Source organism: Hydractinia symbiolongicarpus, chromosome 11 (assembly GCF_029227915.1).
Source record: "Hydractinia symbiolongicarpus strain clone_291-10 chromosome 11, HSymV2.1, whole genome shotgun sequence".
Classification (NCBI taxonomy): Eukaryota; Metazoa; Cnidaria; class Hydrozoa; order Anthoathecata; family Hydractiniidae; genus Hydractinia; species Hydractinia symbiolongicarpus.
Genome location: NC_079885.1, coordinates 20,394,674 through 20,415,264, shown reverse-complemented (window position 1 = coordinate 20,415,264; position 20,591 = coordinate 20,394,674). Strand labels below are relative to the sequence as shown.

Genomic DNA, 20,591 nt, shown 5'->3' with positions numbered 1-20,591 from the left:
AAAATACATTTTAAATATTCATATAAAAATTCTGCATCTATTTATCGTCGACAGAGTTCGTTTGACACTAAAAATAGGGTTAACCCTCGATACCTCTTAATCGTGTAGTTTTTAGTGGGCCTTACAGATTGTATACTCTTTTGTGCTTAATTGTAGGGAGGGGGGTCAAATTGCTCTTTTTCGAATTTTTCACCCCTAAAATCATTTTATAATGACCCCCCTATTTTATTGAAATTTGAGAATAAGACCCACCTCCTCATTTTATTATCACCCCCCATAATAAGTTTTTTGGATATCACAAAGCAGCATCTTTTCTTTTAGTCAAAACACAACTCTCTTTTGGATCAAATCTCAAGAACAAATACTATTTACAGGTTTAAAATAACAAATATCAACAAAATGTAAGCAGAGTTATTCCTTAAACATGTCAAAAACATTGTTATCTTTATTTTTAGTTGTTTCACTAGAGTTAGTTTATTTATGGTTAGTCGTTTTACCTCCCCCTCAACCTCCCTGCTTATTCGACCCCCCCCCCCCCCCCTACAATTAAGCACAAAAATATCGAGTATGTCCAATTGTGTCTTTTCTGCGGAGTAGCATAATATATCCGAAAATTGAAAGCTAAGAATTAAAAACCAAAAACATTGGATAAGAAGTTACCCACGAGGAGGAACAGCAATGTTTAAGATGAAAAGAGGGAAATATTTGGATGCAGGCGTATCGACGATGTCAGTCCTACTGCAAGCGTTTGTAACAGACGAATTTACATATGGACTCTAACATATGGAAAACAGTCTTGGTTGCCGGTGGAGTAAAAAAACTATGAACCAACAGTCGTTTGACCCCCTCTTACAACAGCGATTGGCAGGACCGGGTTGAAAAAATACTGCAAGGACTTTCCAGTGAATACAGTATGGTTGGACAAAGTGTGTATGCTTGCACTTTTGGCAATTGGTACAAACCACGACTTTCGTAACTGCACAGCTTGAGATAGGCTGGGCGAGAATTTCCGAGTTCTGAAACAAAGAGAGAGATGATTTACAGCTTTCATTAAAACAATAATTACCTGCACATTTTTTCTAACAAACCACTTTATAACTAACTGTACTATAATTTGCAGAATTTAAACTCAGTAAATATTCAGTCCGGGTACTTCGGTTAAAACATGACATTATAACAAACACCTGTGTTCTTGATAAACTTTCACACTTTTTTAACTTTCTTCTTATCAACCTTAAGGTTACTGTAAAGGAAACAAATTTTTTTTTGGGGTTTTTTTCAAAAAATTCATGACATATAGAAAAAAAAATTCTCTTTCGAATGACATATTTTATATTCCATGAAAATATTTGGAACATCCCTTTTTTTCTGGAAAAAGCCTTTTCAGAGGTGTTATATCCTTCACACCTTCGAGAAAATATGTGCATAATGAGTTGAGCATATTTTTTGTAAACATTATGCATGATATGAAACTACCGTATAAATATATGCATAATAATTATAACAAACAAATTTGTTTAGCAACTCAGGTACCATTTTAAAAGTGGCTTTGTAAAAATACGTGTAATAAATTGATTAATAAATAAAACATAACCGACTAAAAAATTCTGATGAGATTCTATACGTGGCGAAGAGATTTCCGAAACATTTTGATATTTTGCAGACTGTCTGATCCAATTTTTTCACAATACAAGCAGAAAAGACATTTTTTTAAATACGCATTTTCCACGTTCAAATTTTGAATATTTTCGTTGCTTTTCTATCCTTTGTGCACCCGACGACTAAATAACCTATATACTTACTTGCAAAGCGTACCAGGTCCTTCTATTAAAGGAAATCTCTTCAATACTTTAACTTCACCAGTATAAATATCCCAGGATGCGATATAACCCAGCGTGTACAAAACTAACTTGTAGTACTTTTCTCGGTTCGACTTGGTTTCACATTTATTGTCACTGCGATGAACTTTGTCACGGAGGATGACGAGGGCGTTGATCAGAATAATAACTTCGTTCGTCACCTGACATGTCTGTAAAAAACATAGGTGATTTGCGCGAATTTTTTTTCCAGAAAATACACTCAAATTGTTCAAATGCGAAAATTTATTCCCGCGAAAAAAAAAAACATTACATCGTAAACTTTTGTCAAAATATAGTGTAATAATTTGGATCAATTTTCGATTTTTTTTGTTCAATCGCAATTGGCGAAAATCGACTATACATAACTCTCGATTCCGCAAAGGTTTACTCCTGCGAAAACTTCTCAAAAACTAAAGTAATTATTTACAGTACCTTAATTAATTTTTGCGGGGAATCTTTTTCTTCTGATTTACCTAGCACTACAAATGTTATATTTACATTTCAACTTTAGCAGTCTTTATTTTATGTCCCCTAACCTAAATGCCCTTGAAAAATGGTAAAAATTTAGAAACAAAATGTCATGAAATTCTTTTTTTTTTGCGAAAAACCCTAACCTAAATGCCCTTGAAAAATGGTAAAAATTTAGAAACAAAATGTCATGAAATTCTTTTTTTTTGCGAAATTCGCGATCAACTTCTCAAAAATTAGTTCTCGCGAAAATATAATTTAATTTTAAAAAAAATTTCTTACGAAGATTAATTTCTTTTTTCTTTTCTTCATGACGCAAATGCAAGTGGAGAGTTGGAAAAAATCACGTTCTTATTGAATCACATACACAACAACTTGGGCTGTCAAATTTAAACACAGTGGATTTAAAACACCATAACCGCCTAACAGCATACCATACTGATGCAGAAATTCGCGATGCTTAATTTCGCTCAAAATAAATGGAAAACAAAACACAATTTTGACACACGATTTTCGACAAAATATGCTCTTTTCATCGGATATTATTTTAAAACTAGTCGTTAGCCCGTGGCAAAATCCACGGGTTCGCCCGTCGCAGCTAAGCTACCATTTTGCGTGACAGACAGACGGACGGACAGATAAAAACCTAATTGAAAATAAAACATGGCTAAACTGTAATTTTTTAAGTGACAAAGTTTTACGAATTTTATATTTTAATTTGCATCTTAGGTAACCCTAAAATTCGCACGGATTCATTTTCCACGTAGTGACGCACTGTACAGATTTCTGCATTATAAGATGGATCATGAAAAGTACTGATAAAAAAAAATGATTTGTATTATAATGTTATAATGGATTGAGGTTGAAACACGAACCCTACAGCTCCATTAAAATCGCAAGTTTTGGAACTGAAACACGAGCTGGTTAAATAACTTAAACTCGTTTTGTCAACACTTTTAGCAACTGCGTAATCCACAATAGAAATTTTGTAATGGCCAGGCATGAAAATTTTACATGCTTACACAAAAAATAGAACTGAAATTTATGTGGTTGTAAAAAAGAAATTCTCGATGACGACTTCGACAACAACAACTACCACAGCAAAAAAACAAACAACAACCACAACAATTTTGCGAAGAGTAAACACGACCCAAGAACGGTTAAAAAAACTCTTACGATGAATAAAAACACAACTCACATCGACCACTTGCATATCATAATCTCGCATGGAGACGAAACGTTTGTTGATATCTTCACATAATTGGATTTCTTCGTTAACGAAGTTCTCAGCATCAAACTGGGCTTGACAGAAGAAAAAATCACAACCTTGCTTGTTACCTAAAAAGCAAACAACACTCAACACATTGTTCTGTAAAATCCTTCAATTCATCAAGAAGATGCTTATTTCTTCTATAAATTAGTCCACAAATTATTATAACCTGCTCTTTTAAACATTTTCATATTCTTATTCAGCATTCATAGTTCATCATCAATTCTTTTTTACAATATTCGCAAGCAACACATATTTGAGTGGTACACCGCTAATCATGCGTCTATCCAGGAAACCAACTTTTATCACCCAAATTATGATAAAAGGCAAATATTTGAGGACTAGACCCTTAACTAGTTTTCTTATTAAATAAAAAAGTGCATCACGGTTTTTCTGGAAGTTATAGAATAATAAGATGTTTAGGGTTTCGTAGGAAACATATTTAAAACACGGAGTCAATTCTTTTAAAGCCTTCCTTCTGTAATTTCTGACACCCCAAGCAAAAGTTATCCCGTTCTCACTAGAATTAACTTTAAAAAGATGTTGGCACTATGTTTAACAATTAAAAATAAATTTTTGCTGAATTCTTAAAACTAGGTCCTCTGCCAAAATAAGTTCATGAAAGCTCCAAGTCTACAATCTACTCCCAACACTCAAAGGCTTTAGAGAAATATCTTTGTTTATTTGTAAGAAACAAAACAACGTATCGTACACCTTTGTTGGAATTTCTAAAGCATCTATGTTCATACGTCTGCTTCAGAATTTCTTGGTTACACACAGAAGAAATTTTTGCTGGCATCACTGTAGCTGTACAATCAAAAGGTGAAGAAGGCAAGGATTCTTGCGATTCTAACTCATTTGGTATTGAATAACCTTGCACGACAAAGGAAACATACTCAGTGTTTGTGCTGCTGCCCTGTTCGGAAAATGGTAAGGGCAGTATGTTGTCATGTGAATCAGTATTTCCAAAGTTTATATCGTCACATTCTTCCAATGTATTTGTAATATTCACAGATGTATCGACAACATTTTTGACTTTATCTTGATCCGTTTGGAGAACTATTTCCTCGGTTAAATCATGAGAAGTAGATTGCGACTGTTTGTTTGTATTACTTTTGGAACAATAGCACATTTCATTGTTGGACTTGGTTTTATACTCCACATTGTGAGACTGGAACAACTTTTTATCATTCAATAAAATTGCAAATAGCATATCTCCTGAGTTTAACAACACGACATTTGGTAGTTTTAAACAGACAGATGTGACGAATGGTGGATGAGGGGGCAACAGTTCATATCGCAAATGCATGCAGTAGTTTAACGTGGCAGCATCAGGCGATGGAATGATGGAGACATATGAGATTTTACCATTACTTGATACATCCACGCTGAAAATAAGAAAAAAAAACTTTTATTGAAAATATAATGGCGTATATTGGCAAGCAACAATGTTGAACGCAAGCTTTACTCATTTGACTAACCAATTAGTAGCATGTGTTCCAAGAAATCCTAAATATTTTTTTACTCTTTGCAACTAAGGTTAAGGCTAACAAGTGAGTGTAATCAATTTGAATTTGTATTTTTTGGCAGTAGCATCACATTACTTCAATGCTATGATTAGCTGTAATTCCAGTGTATGAACAACCTAATACCTGTATGTGCAACCATGTAACACCATGTAGTTGCAATCTGATGGTTGACAGAATTGGATATGTAGTGGACGATGAATTGTTTCATCGGCAAACAATTTCACCTTACGCACCTGAAAAAGAAGAAAATTGTTTCCTATTTCCTTTTATCGCGTGCATATTGGTTCCACTTCCTACATCATGTCAATTGGTTTTCACAAAATTTTTGGGGTTCTTCAGTTAGTGAAACATGAAATTTTAAAATATCAAAACTGTACAACACATCAGGTTATATTTTTAAAGAAATTACCATATCACCTAAAAAATAAATATTAGAATTGTGATATTAATATACCTTTTTTAAAGGATTTCTTAAATCAAACAGCCAAAAATGAAGTGTATATCTGTAGGAAACCGGTCCAAAGTCCATGTGACACTGCACCTTACACTGATACGACAACAAGTACTTCCCATCAGGCGAAAAACCTACTGCTACATGTCTAAAATTTAACAAATTTAACATTACCTATTTCTCAAACATAAACAGTCTCCCTTAAACAGTCAATTTTCTATACTAAATGAATGCCTCGTTGAATAAATACTTTTTGTTCGTAATTTTATTCTCAAATATAACTGGTTGTCATAATCATAGATTAATAGATCAGGGTAGATTTACCCCAAATCATAGCCAGGTGTGCACATTAGATTGTGAATATGGAGATTGTTATGATATTTGTCTTGTGCTTAATGTTGTGTTACCTATTATATTTATAGATTAGTTCAATTTTAGCTTCTTTGAGCCAATATTAAGCTGACTATTCACTATAATCAAAGAAGCTCTATTTGATCAATAACCATCATGGAACGCTATATAAAACCAGACAGAGAGTGTTGATCCTAGTGCTGCGGATGCTGACAGAACTTATAAACATTGGTTTTGTACGTTTGAAAACTTTATACAATCGTTAACTGGTCCTGAGAGCATAGCATTTAATAAGTTGAACCTTTTAATAAATTATATTAATCCAAACATATACGAGTATATATCAGAATGTGATGACTTTGAGAATGCAATACAGACATTGAAGGAACTTTACGTAAAACCAAGGAGTGTAATTCTTGCTAGACACATCCACGAGAAAACAAAAGGCTAGCGAAACTCTTGACCAATTTTTAAATGAATTAAAAACCCTTGCTAAAGAATGTGACTTTCATCCTGTGAGTGCAGAGGAATATAAATCGGAAATGATTCGAGATGCATTTATCAATGGACTTTCCTCTAATATCTTCCGCCAAAGGCTACTTGAAAATAGGACTCTTGACCTGCAAACTGCAGAGCTCGTGTTTATGCACAGCAACATACATTCTCCGAAATTACAGCTGCATTGCCGTCAAACTTAGACATTTCAACGAAAACTGACTCATCGAATAAACCCTCGAACCAGGGTTCTTGTTGGTTTTGTGGTAACACACAACACCCACAAAGTAAGTGTCCGGCTCATAAAGGAATTTGTCACAAGTGTAAGAAAGTAGGGCATTTTGAAAAGCTTTTTCGCTCTACATCAGCTGTTGCTCCAATACCTAGTTATGATGATGATTTCTTTTCGTCGCTATTACAGCCTCAACAAACAAACCTTTGCGAGTCATGCCACCAGTTTTGATAAATGATACATATAAAGCAGAAGCATTAATTGACAGTGGATATACAGACAAAAGTTTTATTAGTGAACGATTGTGCAAATCAATTGGTTATTAATTAAATATGACATCATAATTAATGCAGCATGGTTATCTTAAATTCTTTAAGTGAATATCTTGAAAATAAAAAGAGCTTTAAAATTTAAGAAGACTTGTTAACCAACTTTTTAAGCGCTATAATAAAGTACAACATGATTTTTTACCTCAGGTTCCCTTTAAATATCACTGAGTGTTTTGAAAAATCATGCTCGAAAATTAAATGCCATACTCCATTATTACAATACAACGCTTAAAATAACGGCCGGTCAACGGTCACTGTCCGCCGAATTTTGTTAATTGACCGTCAGGATCACCTTACGAGCGGTCAGACTGACCAGCGATCGATTCCTTGCTTCGCAAAAAAAATTATCTATCTACTATTAAGAATAGATAACAATCTGAATATCTCGCTTAACATTTATTTACCATTGTTTCATACACATTTTTTCACATATAGACAATGGAGCAGCATTTTCAATCACGCACCAAAAACACTTTAGTCACTTCAATAATGCGCACCTGAAATGTCTTTTGTATAAAGTAATTATTTACTATACTAAAAATCAAAGAAAAAAATAACTTAAAGTTCAGAATTTGAATGAAAAACATGTGCGTTTAAAAATGAATTATTTTTAGAAATTGAATACGTTACATTGCGTATAATAACACCTGTTGTTCTTTTCGAATGGTACTGGCTTTTTATGTTTTGAGATGAATTCATTAGGTTGTATATCGCAGAAGTCGCTGGTGGCATGCTTCAAAAATGCTTGTCACTGGCACAGCTTAGCATGAGGCAAAACTGTACAGGAGACTCAATTGTTAGAGTCTTCGCAGAACATCTCTTCTCACAAAACCGAGGGCAGGGCTGACTTATTGCCTGCTGTGTCGTGTGGGAGACAGAACTTCTGGACTTCTTTTTAATACGATATATACATTTTTTCGATTATTATTACTAAACATATTTGATTTCTCTTTTCCCTTTTAAAAAGATTTTTTAAACTTTTTTCAACATGTTTTTTCTTTGGTATTACATCACGAGAACATTCGTCCAAAAGCTGTATTAAGGTACAAGACACCTAACCTCTCCCATGTTCTGGTTTTATTTAACTTGCATGGGTGCGCACTCTTCTCGCAGTATTCTCTGTGACGATGAAGGTCGGACTGACTTGTGGCATAGTTCCAAATGGTCTTCCGTTTTCCGTTTGAGTCTCAGTGTAATGCACCAGCCGAGCATAAGAGTGTTAGCATGAAGGACAGGGGCTGACTTTAATGTTCTCTATACCTTATGTTCTTCATAATAACACCAACCGTTTTTGATTGTGACATTCATTCAAATTTCACAACAAAATTACGTCTGCAATTTTTTTTGCCGACGCAACTACGGTATCTTCGTATTTTACGTCGGCAGTGCCGAATGCGACACTAACATGTGCAACCTAGTTCCCAGGCAGCTTGCTTTTATGAGCGCAAGGGAAGCAAAGTTGACTAATTATCGTTCATTGTGTATTCACTTAACGAAGTACACCAACAGTAAGGTAGGTCAATGGGACTTGTACTTCATCAGGGAGGCTAAAAATAATTTAAAACGTCAGAGTGGAACAAATATCAAATTTCGTGATTAAAATCGTTATGCAAGGAATCACATATATTTTTGACCGTCGAAAAATTCAATTTGACCGGCCATTTTGGATCTCTGACGGTCAGTATGACCGGCAGTGGTCAAATATTTATTTTAAGCACTGACAATAATTGCAAATAAGATGAAATGTTTGATTCGCAAATTGCAAATTGTGAACTGCTAATTTAAACCTTGAAATACTAAAGTCAGAAAATAATCAATAATGAAACCGAATTAACGTATTACACTGGACAGTTGTGGTGCTATTTTATTGGATGGGGGTTATAACAAATCTCTTGTACAAGAAACAAATACCAAATAAATAAGAATTACCCTTTCTTGATGCTTTCTTGACCCAATATGCTATCCAATGGAATTTGAAAATTATCCGGACATCTGTCAAAATAGCGAAACTTGTTGCCTCCATATATCTAAAAGTTATAATTTATTGACTGGTAAAAATGAATACGTCAGAGCAGAAGTTTGCAGAACTAACCAATAGCTGACCTGTCGGATGTGCAACTTCTGTGAAAGGTGATAGCCATATTTTTGTTGATCCTTAAAATTCATTTTGTTATATATAATATGAACTATATTATAAAGAATTAAAAAATCAAAAAAATCAACAACTAATCTCTAGAGCATTAAAAGGAAATAGTAATCTTAACGAATGCACACAACATTAGGACTTATAAATCACCAACCTGTCTATAGCAAAGATGTAAATTTATATTTTAAAAAAATGTCTAACAATAGGTTATATTTTATTAGAACATTGAACATTAGAACATTGTTTTGTTTTACAGGCCTTGCCACGGGTCGCGAGCAAATGCTCGCGCCCGCGTAGTGCTCACGTAAATGTTTGTTACCCGAGCATTCTATTGCTCTTATTATAAATATAGGTTATATTTTATTAGAAACTAACTGCCACCTCATACTTTAACATTGTTTTGTTTTACAGGCCTTGCCACGAGTCGCGAGCAAATGCTCGCGCCCGCGTAGTGCTCACGTAAATGTTTGTTACCCGAGCATTCTATTGCTCGTATAAATATTAACACTTTGAGATAAGTGTAAACGCTTTTTTCAAGAATTGATTGGTCTTTTAAGTGAAATTTCTGAATGAACGCTCAACCTGAAACTGGAAAGATATTTCGTGTGATTATTTTCCACCCATCGTGCAAAAGTTCATTCGCCATTTTGTAAAACTTCATCTTTGTTGCGCATTATTTTGCAGTAGAAAAGTGGGGGACATTTTAAATCGTGAACCCCAAACACGATGAACGAGCGGCTACTGGTATAGCGACTCTCTCAATCTTAACTTCCTTTTCTACATGTCCGAAATAGTATGCTTCGTTTTCAAATTAAAAAAATCTTTATCTGTATGGTTTAAATAAAACTTCAAAATTTATTCGGAAAGTTCAGGTACACGTCTGGTACATAAAATTTATACAGAAGAAAAATTATACCACACATGGGTTTTGTTTGTAAAATTTTTTGAATAACAGTTGCAGCCTAAAGAAAATAATCCATGAAATTTGGACCTGCTATGGTTTCCAATTGTTTCGTCAAATGAAGAAATTATCTACAATTAAATCCATGATAAATTGTCTGTTCCGCCTGTAAGTGCAGTAAAATTGTTCGCATGAACACTCTGACGCGAGCAATTAATTGCTCAGGAGGTTATTTGCTTATGGCAAGGCCTGTTTTAGTTGATTATTGTATTTTTTAAATCGAGTAATCTGGGTTTATTCAAAATATAACACTATAATGTTGAATTAGGAACTTCATAAGAACCCAATTTGAAATATCTTCAGAAAATATAGTCCATGCTACACCAGCCTTAAATAAAAACCCTTCTGTAAAAATTGAAAATTTGAGCATTTATTTGAATTATTATATATAGTACATTTTTAGGCGTATCATTTTCAAAAAGCAACTTTACCATTTACCATTGTATAGATCTTGAAACGCTGATCAAGAAAATGTATAGGATCATGTACTTTTGTTAAACAGTTAGGGGAAATATTAGGGTTTGAAGGTTTTTTATGACGTCATCAACCCAGTCATTCTGAAACGACGGATTCAGGGACCCAGGTTTAGGAAGCTTATCCCTAGTTTTAGCAGCCTTCGAAAAAAATTTTCGGGCCCTGTTAGCGGGATATCGCCTCTAAGGGGGGAGGGGGTCTGAAGCTCGAAAAAGAAATCCGCTAAGAATTGAGAAATTTTAAAAATTTGTTTGTGGCCTGAAAATTCTTCGTCATTCGTGATCATAATTCCTCTTGTCATCAATTCGATAACTTTTATCTACAAAACACGCCCCCTGAGCCTTCCAATAGTTTATCCGAATGTGTGTATTTCACGGACGGAAATTCCCTAAAAGAGAGGGGGAGGGGGTCCGAATATTAGCGGCGATATCCCGTTATAGGGGCCTGAAAAATTTTTCGAAGGTCCCCTACCCATGCGGTGAAAAATCATTGACGTCACCACCTTGTTTCTAAGTTATTTGGCCTGAAAGTTTTATGTGCACTGTAATGGCTTCATTAATTTAATATAGGTTACTAGTCGATAAGACCCGAGGAAAAAATCCACTTATGCAAAAAAACAATGGAAAAATAGGTTGGTTTAGGTGTTTTGCTGACGTCAGCAGTGGATATACTAAAAAAATGGCAAAATTTGTTTATCTGTTGCTTGTAATGCTTGAAACGTATGTATTGGATCACATGCTTTTAACGAACGTATAAGGAGATATAACAGGCTAAATATTTTGCTGACGTCAGTAAAGATACGATCGAATACAATTTTTTGAAATTGCCTTCATCGAATGCACTTTTGGCAAATGGCTACAGAAATATTGTGGTTTAAGGCTTTATGACGTTAAAGTAGTGTTATTGACGTCACGCAGTAACGTCATAAAATTTAACATTTGAGACATACTTTTTTCTTCAAAGAAAATTTCGGCGGAACATCAAAGTTAAATGACGATAACCACTATGACCGTCACAAACACTCCGTATTATCATATAGAATCAGCAAATTCCCTATTATAAAAGTAGCTAGCTAGTGTTTTAAAAACAGCGACCATTATACATGTGATGAGTTTTTGGGATATAGCTAATAAGATCAGAAAGAAACTAATATATAATTATTGAATTCTTTATTCACCCTGAAAAAAATAACCAGGGTATATCCCTCAGTATTCGTTAGAATGATCACCTATTTTGTGGTTGTTCGTCAGCCAGACAGCTAGACAGCCAAATATAAACATCAGAAACATCAGAAGCAGTACCTCTTGTGATCCCGCCATGTTAATAATAACAAACAAAGTGGATATAATTTTTTTCGAGTGGTCTGTCAATACGTAAAAAATGTAAAGCAGTTGTCTATAGCGTGAACTATTTTGGTGTGGTTGATGGGGTTGGAGAATGTCGGAGGGTTTTTATTTCGCACCGATATCTTTTCCCGGTTCACTAGGATTGGTGCACGGAAGGCGAAACGCTCTTGGAAAGTAGCTTGCGATGGCTGATATCGAGGGATCACAAAATTTAGCTCAAGCATTTGCAAAACAATATTACAATACTTTTGATACAAATCGTGCAGGACTGGGAAGCCTTTTTGTAAGGAATTTTATGTTTACTTTTGCTATCTACTTTTGCTATAGGTGAGTTGCGAGTGTTTACTAACTTCTGTAAATAGCTAGCTACACGTGCACGCAAGAAAAGAAGGACGACATATAGATAGGCGGACTATTTATGCTAATTTCTAAATTTTATGAATACAAGAATGAAAATGCACTGGAATTGTTTTCTTTTTAACTACCATCTTCTTTTGTGTACAGCCCTTGTGTAAGGGGCTGTCGACAAACAGTTTCCGTCTCCGTTAACAGCAAATTGGCCGTTAGGGGGAGGGGGTAATACATCGTCCGTTAAAAATATAAGAATGGAGACGAATTTCACTTTCATCTTTTTTATATCTTTTAAGGAAAATGAAGGAATTCCAACAAATTAGAAAATGTTTCCACAGTAAAAATCCACCATAATCTAGAATTGGTTGTTAAAAATTGATCTTGTGTTTGTATAAGTCTCCACAAAGTTTGTTCCGTAGAGCGCGGGGCTGGGGGAAGGGGGGAAATTCTATTTAACGGCAAATTTGCAGTTATAACAAAATATGGCTGCGAATATGGTGTTTTTGTAATTTTTCGGGAAAAAATTTTATCCAACCAACCAACCGACTCACTTTTGTAATTAGAAATGACGCTAACCAAACATGCGGTGGCTTGTGGAAGATAAAAGAATTTCAAGTTATTTAAGATTTGAATATTTTAAATCCGAGAACTTATGATGTCATAAGGAATTTTCAAAAAAAAACGTTCTATCTTCAACTTCCCTAGAAGAAACGTCACTCTAATTTTCGATATTTCCCAAATGCAAATATACCATTTTCCAGCATCTTTTGCGTTCCATATGTTTCGCTGTGCGAAGCGTAAAGCCTCCATGTGGTCTGGCTGCACAACTATATGTAAAAGTAATCAAAGCAAATGAGATACCCCATCATATGCAAAGTTGGCATATATTGGCCACTTTTTATGTAAACATGGCAAAACGTCGGTTAACTTTATTCAGCGAATTTGCGATGGAAATGAAACTTTATTCACAATCGAAAAATGAGTATAAAAAATTTGTGAATATGTTTTTCTCCAAGAACAGTGATAGTGGTAAAACAAAAGAAAGTTCAGCTGATCAGCTTTGTAAAGAGGTATTTCTTTGTATTTTCACGTAAGAAAGTTAAAAATATTCTAGGATATCCCTATAATTTTTTTAGAAATACAAGCATGACAAGGGGGGATTAGAGGTTTTTATGAGAAGAGATCAGACTCCTAAAACTAAAAGCAAATTTTTCAAAACTTCTGATCCAAGAATCGGAGAAGCATCAAATGCTGTTTTAGAAAAAACTGACAAATCCAGTATTGATTTTCAATGTGTAACAAGCACTCCATCTTTTTCTACTTCCACGAGTGTCAGTTCTTCGTTTGCTAATCCTGCAAGCTTGAAACTGCAAAAAAAAATTCTTTTAAATATTGGTGCTGAGGGTGTGGACGATATTCTCGCCGAGGATGTTTTAAAACAGCATTTCTTTATATCTACGTTATTCAACGCGTCCAGAAAACTATAATGAGTATTATGTTTTAGTAATTTGTATACATTAAGCGGTAGTTGGTTCCGTAAAGACTCTCAATTAAAACCACGTATCGATGATGTTGAAAAAATGATTGAGATAATAAAACAGCAAGCTGTGTTGATGGAACTGGTCTAACGACCCTTGACGTTAAAATTGTAGAGGTTACACCCTCTAAAGATTAAAACGCCATGCAGTCTCCTTTTTTGCAAGGATAGTCTGTAGATTCAAGGTAATTAAACCAAACAACCCTCTCTACACAATACATACAAGTAACGATCGTTACATAAAAACAGACAACATGAAAACAGAGGACAGACAATACGAGAACAATACAACAAAGAATTTGCTATAAAAATAAATAAATATAAAACTATGAATAAGAGCAGACAACCACTCGAGCACCAGGACTTGTGAACCTGGCAGTAGCTTTCCACATGTGTTATGGGATCCCAACACTCAGCTATACACGGTTAGTTGTTTCTTTGGACCAGCCATTTGCTTCAGACCAGCCGTAGGTCAGGACCAGCCTGAAGACAGTGGGGTCATCTTCATGGATGTAAAGTCATGGATGCAAGAAAGATATAAATGAAAACCCCTTATATAGCTCCTTTCTATAAGCAGGTATAGCAGGATCGTTAACCCTGTAGACTAAGTGAGCCAACTTAGCCTCCCTACAAAACTAAGGTTATAAGTGAGGTAGTTACACCCAAAGACAAGGCAATTGCGAAGCCTCCTTGTTAAGCTACTTATAATTGCTTTCTAGGAAAGCGGCAAGTGAGCCAACTCGTGAATTAACGGTAAACTGTACCTGAAACACACGGCAGGGGTAATTTAAAACCGCTAGAAAAAAGAGATCCCTCCCCTTTTGTTATAATGTACTCCCGTTTCAAGTCAAATTCTAACACTGAATAATATGAAAAGTATAAAAATTACCACAAATAATGGAATCTATCGAGATCTTAAAGCTAACATCCAAAAAAAGAGAATTTTATACGATGGCCCATCCCTATTCTGTCAAATTTAATTAAACATGTTGGTGATAAGACATTTCTCAATATTTTGAAACGTCGTATCACACAAATAAGGGCAACAAGAATCAGTAAGATAGATCCGTTGGATGACTTTCGTATTGCCAGCACAAATGATACATTGCTAACCTGGGAAGAAAGTATCAATAACCTGATAGAAGCCACAAGTTTACATGAATACATCAAGCCATTTTCATGAAAGCTCATTTTTGAACTCACAGAGTTCCTTCAAAATGTTACATCAGTTTCAGAGGAATTTTTGACAAAAGAGTTCTCCAATGCTGATGATAGACATGCCCCATTAAAAAAACACATGCTTAGCTTGTTTCCAGTGTTGTATATTAAATTTGCGAAGTCCACAGCTTATGTCAATGTTTGGCAAATAGGTTGGCAACAAACATTGAGAATCTGGAAGAAAAAGAAGAAACAAGATTTTTTTTACTAACCTCGTTGTTAACGATTATATGCTTTTGTTTCGTTTTTTTTTATAAAGACCATTGACCCACCTCAACCCCAGGCACTCTTTGATTTTTACATAATATGGAGTCGGAGGTACCACAGAGTCTATCGTGCTTTAAAGTATATTCTGCAAATTATCTTCTTTGTAGTGCTGACCTGGTGGGCTGTGTTGTGAGCAGTTTGTTTATGTAGCCATATCTAGCTATTTTATAATGCTGATTGTATATGTTCCAAGAAACAAGTGTTTTATTGATGTTTGTTTACTTCTTTTTGAAAAGAATAATTGATATTTTGATAAACGTCATGGTCAAAAAACCCTTTCCCCTCAGACGTCGAAATGACGTGTTGTTGAAGAAATTGATTTTTGACTCTTCCCTAAGTGCTTTTTTAAAAAATGCTGATATTTTAACTTTTATTAAAGTTGAAATCACTTTTAAGCTACAAAACTTCACAGTATGTCCAGATACCACAAGTCCACATTTCATAAAAGTTTTGATATTTTGCAAGTTTGCAAGATGTTTAAATTATTAATTCACACTTACTACCTTATTACATCATCAATAATGATGTCATAAGGTCAGATAGGAATCTTTAAAGCTAAATATCTCAAGAGCAATAAACGATTTTTAAAAGACTAATTATAAATCTTTTTTTTTTTTTTCGTGTCATAGCAAAAAAAGTCCAGGAGTGAAAAGACGTTTAATCTAAAAAAAGGTGTTGGGTACTTGGATAGAATTCAAAAAGAGACATGTAAAAACTCTGTTTTTTTGGTTGGAATAAAAGAGTATGATGTGTAAATATGATATATGATTTCATTAAAACGACACTACCATTCTACATCTATTACGTCAAACAATGAACTTTGTTCTTTTTTAATGCTTGCATTTTGCCCAATTTTTATTATTTTTTAAAAATTCTTTTTTATATGAATACTAATGTTGTTCTCTGTCTTAAAATAAAAAATAAAATAAAAATTTTTGAAATCTAAAAACTAGGTAAAAATACTGTTTTTATTGCGAAGTTTTGCACAAACGAATAAGTAACCTTAACATCAAGTCTATTTGGCCTGGTTAAATTATGCCACCGACACACAGCAAATATAAACTGAAATGGTCATGGATCAGATGTGAAGTAGTGGCCTACAGGGATTAGCCTTGCCTTGCTGAAGAGCGCATTATACAAGTCCTTTTGTTATCCACTTACATCAGAATCACTTTACGGTGCCACAATACAGTTAGTGGCAAATGCTTGCAGTGTTGCATTTTTGGCATTTATGTAGTTTTAGGAAACTTGTATTATTAGTTGGTGCCACAATTTTGTCATTAAACTTATTAGTAGTTAAAAAGTTTTTAAGCCATTGCATTAAACATGATCGCCGTTGAATTCGTATTTGTGACCGCGAAATTATTTCTCGCCCAGTAACAACCTCGTTCAATTACTGGGAACATCTTAGTTTGAAATTAATAACTGCGTAATTAGGGATCGTCTCCACGATCGTTTTAAAAATAATTGTTTTAATTCATATAATATTTTATTTGAAACGATCTCTATACGATTTTGAAACAAATTTTAAAAAAAACTCCCAAAAAATTGTTTAAAATTTGTTTCAAAATAGTTTCAAATCGCTTTGTTGAATTGAAAATCGTTTCCAAATAGTTTCGCATTCGTTTCAAAAAAATTAAATTAATTCCTTTCAACATTACAATTCAGTTGAATTCAAATCGTTTCAAAATCGCTTCTAATATAACACATGTTTATCACACATCGCCGATTTCTAAAGAAATTAACTATCAAATTATGTAAATGTGTGCATTCTTCGTCATAAAAATAACAAATCACGATCGTAGAAAGCAAAATCTTTGCTGCAAATTGTTTAAAAATCATGAAAACGAAATCGTAGATTGCGAAAAGATCGCTGTAGATCCTTAAAAAATCTTAAAAACTGCAGTATAGAAAGCAGAAAGATTGCTGTAGATCGTTTAAAAACATGAAAACGACATCTAAGCTAAGATATCGCCGTGTAGATTGATGAATTGTGTAGATTAAAACTATGAATACACAATTTTGCTAGTCCTTTTAAACATATGTGGAAGTGAGAAAGGAATGTCTAAAAATATTTTCACTAATACATTCATTACGTTTTAATTGTTTTTTAATTGCTTTGGGGAAACAATTTGTTTCATAATTCATTCCAAATTTTGTTTCTAGATTTGTTTTAAAATAGTTTTGAAAATCGTTTCCCATTCGCTTCCACTTCGTATAGTTTTTGAGCTTATCAAACAAAATATATTACAATCATTTCCCATTCGCTTCACATTCGTTTCATGAAACGATCTGTAAACGATTTTAAAAAATGTTAAAACGATCTTTAAACGATCATGGTCGTTTCAATTCGTGTAAAGTGTGAAACGATGGTGGAGATGGTCCCTTAGCACCTGATTTTTATTTGCAATGGATCCTGAAAATCATTTGTGGAGTTTTTATTAAATATATATATTTTTCTTACAGGTAGACGTCTCAATTTTGACATTTGAAGGTGCTGCTTTAATGGGTAAAGATACAATTATGGCAAAACTCCAGGTATGTTGTATCAAGTTTGTTGCTAATAAAGCGATTCTTTAGTTGGGTAGTTTCCAATTATAAATCTTACAAACCCTGTTAAAGCATTTGTCTTTTATACTTTATTTTCTAAGCAAAATACTTTTAAAGGCTTAAAATGAAACAGGCTTGTTACAGACGTCAATTTGACCATTCATTTTTGTATAGCTTTGTTTTAGGACATTAAAAAACTAACCCTTTCTTTTTGCATTCCCAGCTTTATTTTCTAGGTTGAAACATTCAAAGGCAAAAATGATAGATTACTATTCAGAAAGTCAGTAATCATTGCAAAATTAAACAAATTAAATTAAAGAAATTTGAGTAATGTAGAAAAAATGTTTGATCATTTAAGCTTTCCCAGTTTTACCATCTTTGAAATGAAAAGTTTGTTTATTAATTTCAAATGAGTGTTTTTATTTGTCGAAATATAGGGTTTACCATTTCAAACTGTACAACACGTTATCACTACAGTCGATGGCCAACCCACGGTTGATGGCGGTGTTATCATACATGTACTAGGTCAATTAAAGGTACCATTAATTTTTGTATGTCTTTGAGTTATGTTTTGTATGTGCGTGGATAATTTAGAACATGTTTAGAATGTGCACTTCGAAACAGATAATAGGAAAAAATGAAAGATGGTGGCAGATTCTTGGCACAATGATTTTATAATTGATTTTTTTTATAACTGATAGTGATAAACTTAAGACACTAAGCGCATATTTTTTGTTTATTAACACAACTTTTAGTTGCGCAGTAGGTTGCAAGCGTTTTTCAAGTATTTCAGTAACAAATGTAAAAACATGGTGGCCACAAATCATTAGATTTAATTTGACCTGAAAACACTTTATTTGCAAGAAAATCCAGAATTTTTTATTACATTAAGAATCTTTTTAATTTTCAATGACTGCTTCTAGGTTATGCCATTTTTTTGTTGTGACACACCTTTGTAAAATGGATTGTTTAACTTATTTAAGTTGTTTTGTGTCATACTTGTTATGTGCTTTGTAATTTAATATTTAAAGATATTACAAGGGTGAGATGCAAATAATTACAAGAAAGCAGTTTTTCAGCTATCATGCTTGTGTGTTAAAGACATCACTTCATCTTTTTTATGTGCATGCCACCTTAGATTTAAAGCTACCCAGGTGCATGCAAGTCTTGGGATAGTTAACCAAAATATGCCACTTTGTAAAACCTTATTTGTACACTGCCTTTTCAGAATGAATAAAGATGTAAAAAATGGCATTGAAGCCTTTAGAAATAATGGGTACCTTTATTTGGGGGGTGGGAAGGATTGTAGGGGTGGGGGGGGGGGGGAGTTAATGGGAAGATGGTTAATAATTTATGCAAAGTTTTAATCTGGAAAATTAAGTAAAAACTCGTTTATCCCCCAGTAAATTATTGTTTAAGTGTTTAATTTTGCATTTGACTATTTGTCATTTTGCTCACCACTGAAAAAAACTTATTTACCTAAACTGAGGGATAAAGGAGAGAATAAAAGTAAAGTTCACAGTATCGCAATTTATACTAAAGTCACTTTTGCTTATGTAATAATGTATTGATTGATTGTTTTTTCAGACCGACAACGATCCACCTCACTCATATTCAGAAACGTTTCATTTGAAGAAAGGTCCAGGTGATAACTACGTTATACTAAATCAAGTGTTTCGACTTGGTGTCCACCACGGTTGAAGTTCGTTGTGGAATGGTTAGCTTTACAAATCATTCATTTGGCTTAGTGCATACATAACAAAATGAACAAGTTATGATTCAATGTAAATAGCACACATGGCCTCTTTTAAACGATATTTTTCTAGCTGTAGTGTAGATTATAAAATTTTACTAAACATAAAAAAAATTCCAGTAGATATTTAGTTCTATTAAAGCGCTTAAAAGCTTACCTTCTGAGAAAAACAAGTTGAACTCATCCATGAGAGACTAAGTTTTGCTAATTATGCAAAGTTTTGCTAATTATGCAAAGTTATGACATCGACTATCTCTGAAACATGTCATTGCTGTTATCAAGCATAATCATAGTAATTAAATATTTAAATTTGTGTAAAAAGTTCGATACGCCTCACTCAAAGCTAGTTGAAACGTCACGCATAATTAGTGGAACTAAGTCCAAAATCTTATAAACCAATCAAGATTTTTTAAATATATACACATTTCTAAACAACCTATCAAGCTCTTTTTTATGAACAAAACTTTTTTTTCGCAGGAGGTAGTTTTAAAGCTTTTCTACCTTAACCTTAATAAAAATATATTGCGAATTTCGTTATAAGACCCCCCCTCCCCTTTTTAAAGAAACTGTTGCACTGGTTATGCTTAGTAGGTGGTGGCAGAAACATTTTTAAGGACCTTAGAGGCACGCCATAATGACTTTGGAAAAAGAGGGGGTTAATAAAAAGACTTTAAAAAACCCAATATTTGTTCGCTTTCGAGACCTTTTTTGTTTAGTTTGTTTTGTATACGAATGAAATTATTTTACGTCTTGTATCGAAGTAGATAAGTTATGAATCTCTTAGCAATATGTATGTTACTTCTTTGATGTCTTGTTCTCGCATTGCTGGTATTTTAATTGAAAACATTGTTAAATGGTTAACAAATATTTAAATGTTTTTTTGATTTACGTTATATACATGTATTCAGGGAGCAGAATTCAATTTTTCTCTTATTCTAGATTTAAATAAACAATTTTTATTATAGGGTTGGTTTTTTTAAAGATTTTAGTGCTTGGTTGTTTAT

The 20,591-nt window shown here is 33.6% G+C and overlaps 2 protein-coding genes across 2 annotated transcripts; one reads left to right on the top strand and one right to left on the bottom strand.

The window, feature by feature from the left end:
- Nucleotides 1-556: 556 nt before the first annotated feature.
- LOC130614773 (uncharacterized) lies at nt 557-9,166 on the bottom strand. Its single transcript, XM_057436226.1, has 8 exons — nt 9,088-9,166; nt 8,914-9,011; nt 5,581-5,725; nt 5,250-5,359; nt 4,312-4,985; nt 3,526-3,665; nt 1,803-2,029; nt 557-1,016 (listed from the first exon to the last, which is right to left on the bottom strand). The coding sequence occupies exons 1-8, from the start codon at nt 9,148-9,150 to the stop codon at nt 821-823; spliced, it is 1,653 nt and encodes a 550-aa protein (XP_057292209.1). The 5' UTR covers nt 9,151-9,166; the 3' UTR covers nt 557-820.
- A 2,865-nt stretch (nt 9,167-12,031) lies between these two features.
- LOC130614783 (uncharacterized) lies at nt 12,032-20,551 on the top strand. Its single transcript, XM_057436244.1, has 4 exons — nt 12,032-12,194; nt 17,751-17,822; nt 18,272-18,370; nt 19,422-20,551. Exons 1-4 carry the CDS (start codon nt 12,096-12,098, stop codon nt 19,533-19,535), a joined length of 384 nt encoding a protein of 127 aa, XP_057292227.1. The 5' UTR covers nt 12,032-12,095; the 3' UTR covers nt 19,536-20,551.
- The last annotated feature ends 40 nt before the right edge of the window (nt 20,552-20,591 follow it).

What these genes read in the sequence shown, in the direction of transcription:
- LOC130614783 (XM_057436244.1), top strand. Translation starts at nt 12,096, where the DNA reads ATGGCTGATATCGAGGGATCACAAAATTTAGCTCAAGCATTTGCAAAA. An exon ending in CAGGACTGGGAAGCCTTTTT is followed by an intron (nt 12,195 to 17,750) that starts GTAAGGAATTTT and finishes TTTTTCTTACAG; the next exon opens with GTAGACGTCTCAATTTTGAC. An exon ending in CAATTATGGCAAAACTCCAG is followed by an intron (nt 17,823 to 18,271) that starts GTATGTTGTATC and finishes GTCGAAATATAG; the next exon opens with GGTTTACCATTTCAAACTGT.
- LOC130614773 (XM_057436226.1), bottom strand. Translation starts at nt 9,150, where the DNA reads ATGAATTTTAAGGATCAACAAAAATATGGCTATCACCTTTCACAGAAG. An exon ending in AGAAGTTGCACATCCGACAG is followed by an intron (nt 9,012 to 9,087) that starts GTCAGCTATTGG and finishes TATAACTTTTAG; the next exon opens with ATATATGGAGGCAACAAGTT. An exon ending in CTTTAGAAATTCCAACAAAG is followed by an intron (nt 3,666 to 4,311) that starts GTGTACGATACG and finishes TTTGCTTTTTAG; the next exon opens with GTAACAAGCAAGGTTGTGAT.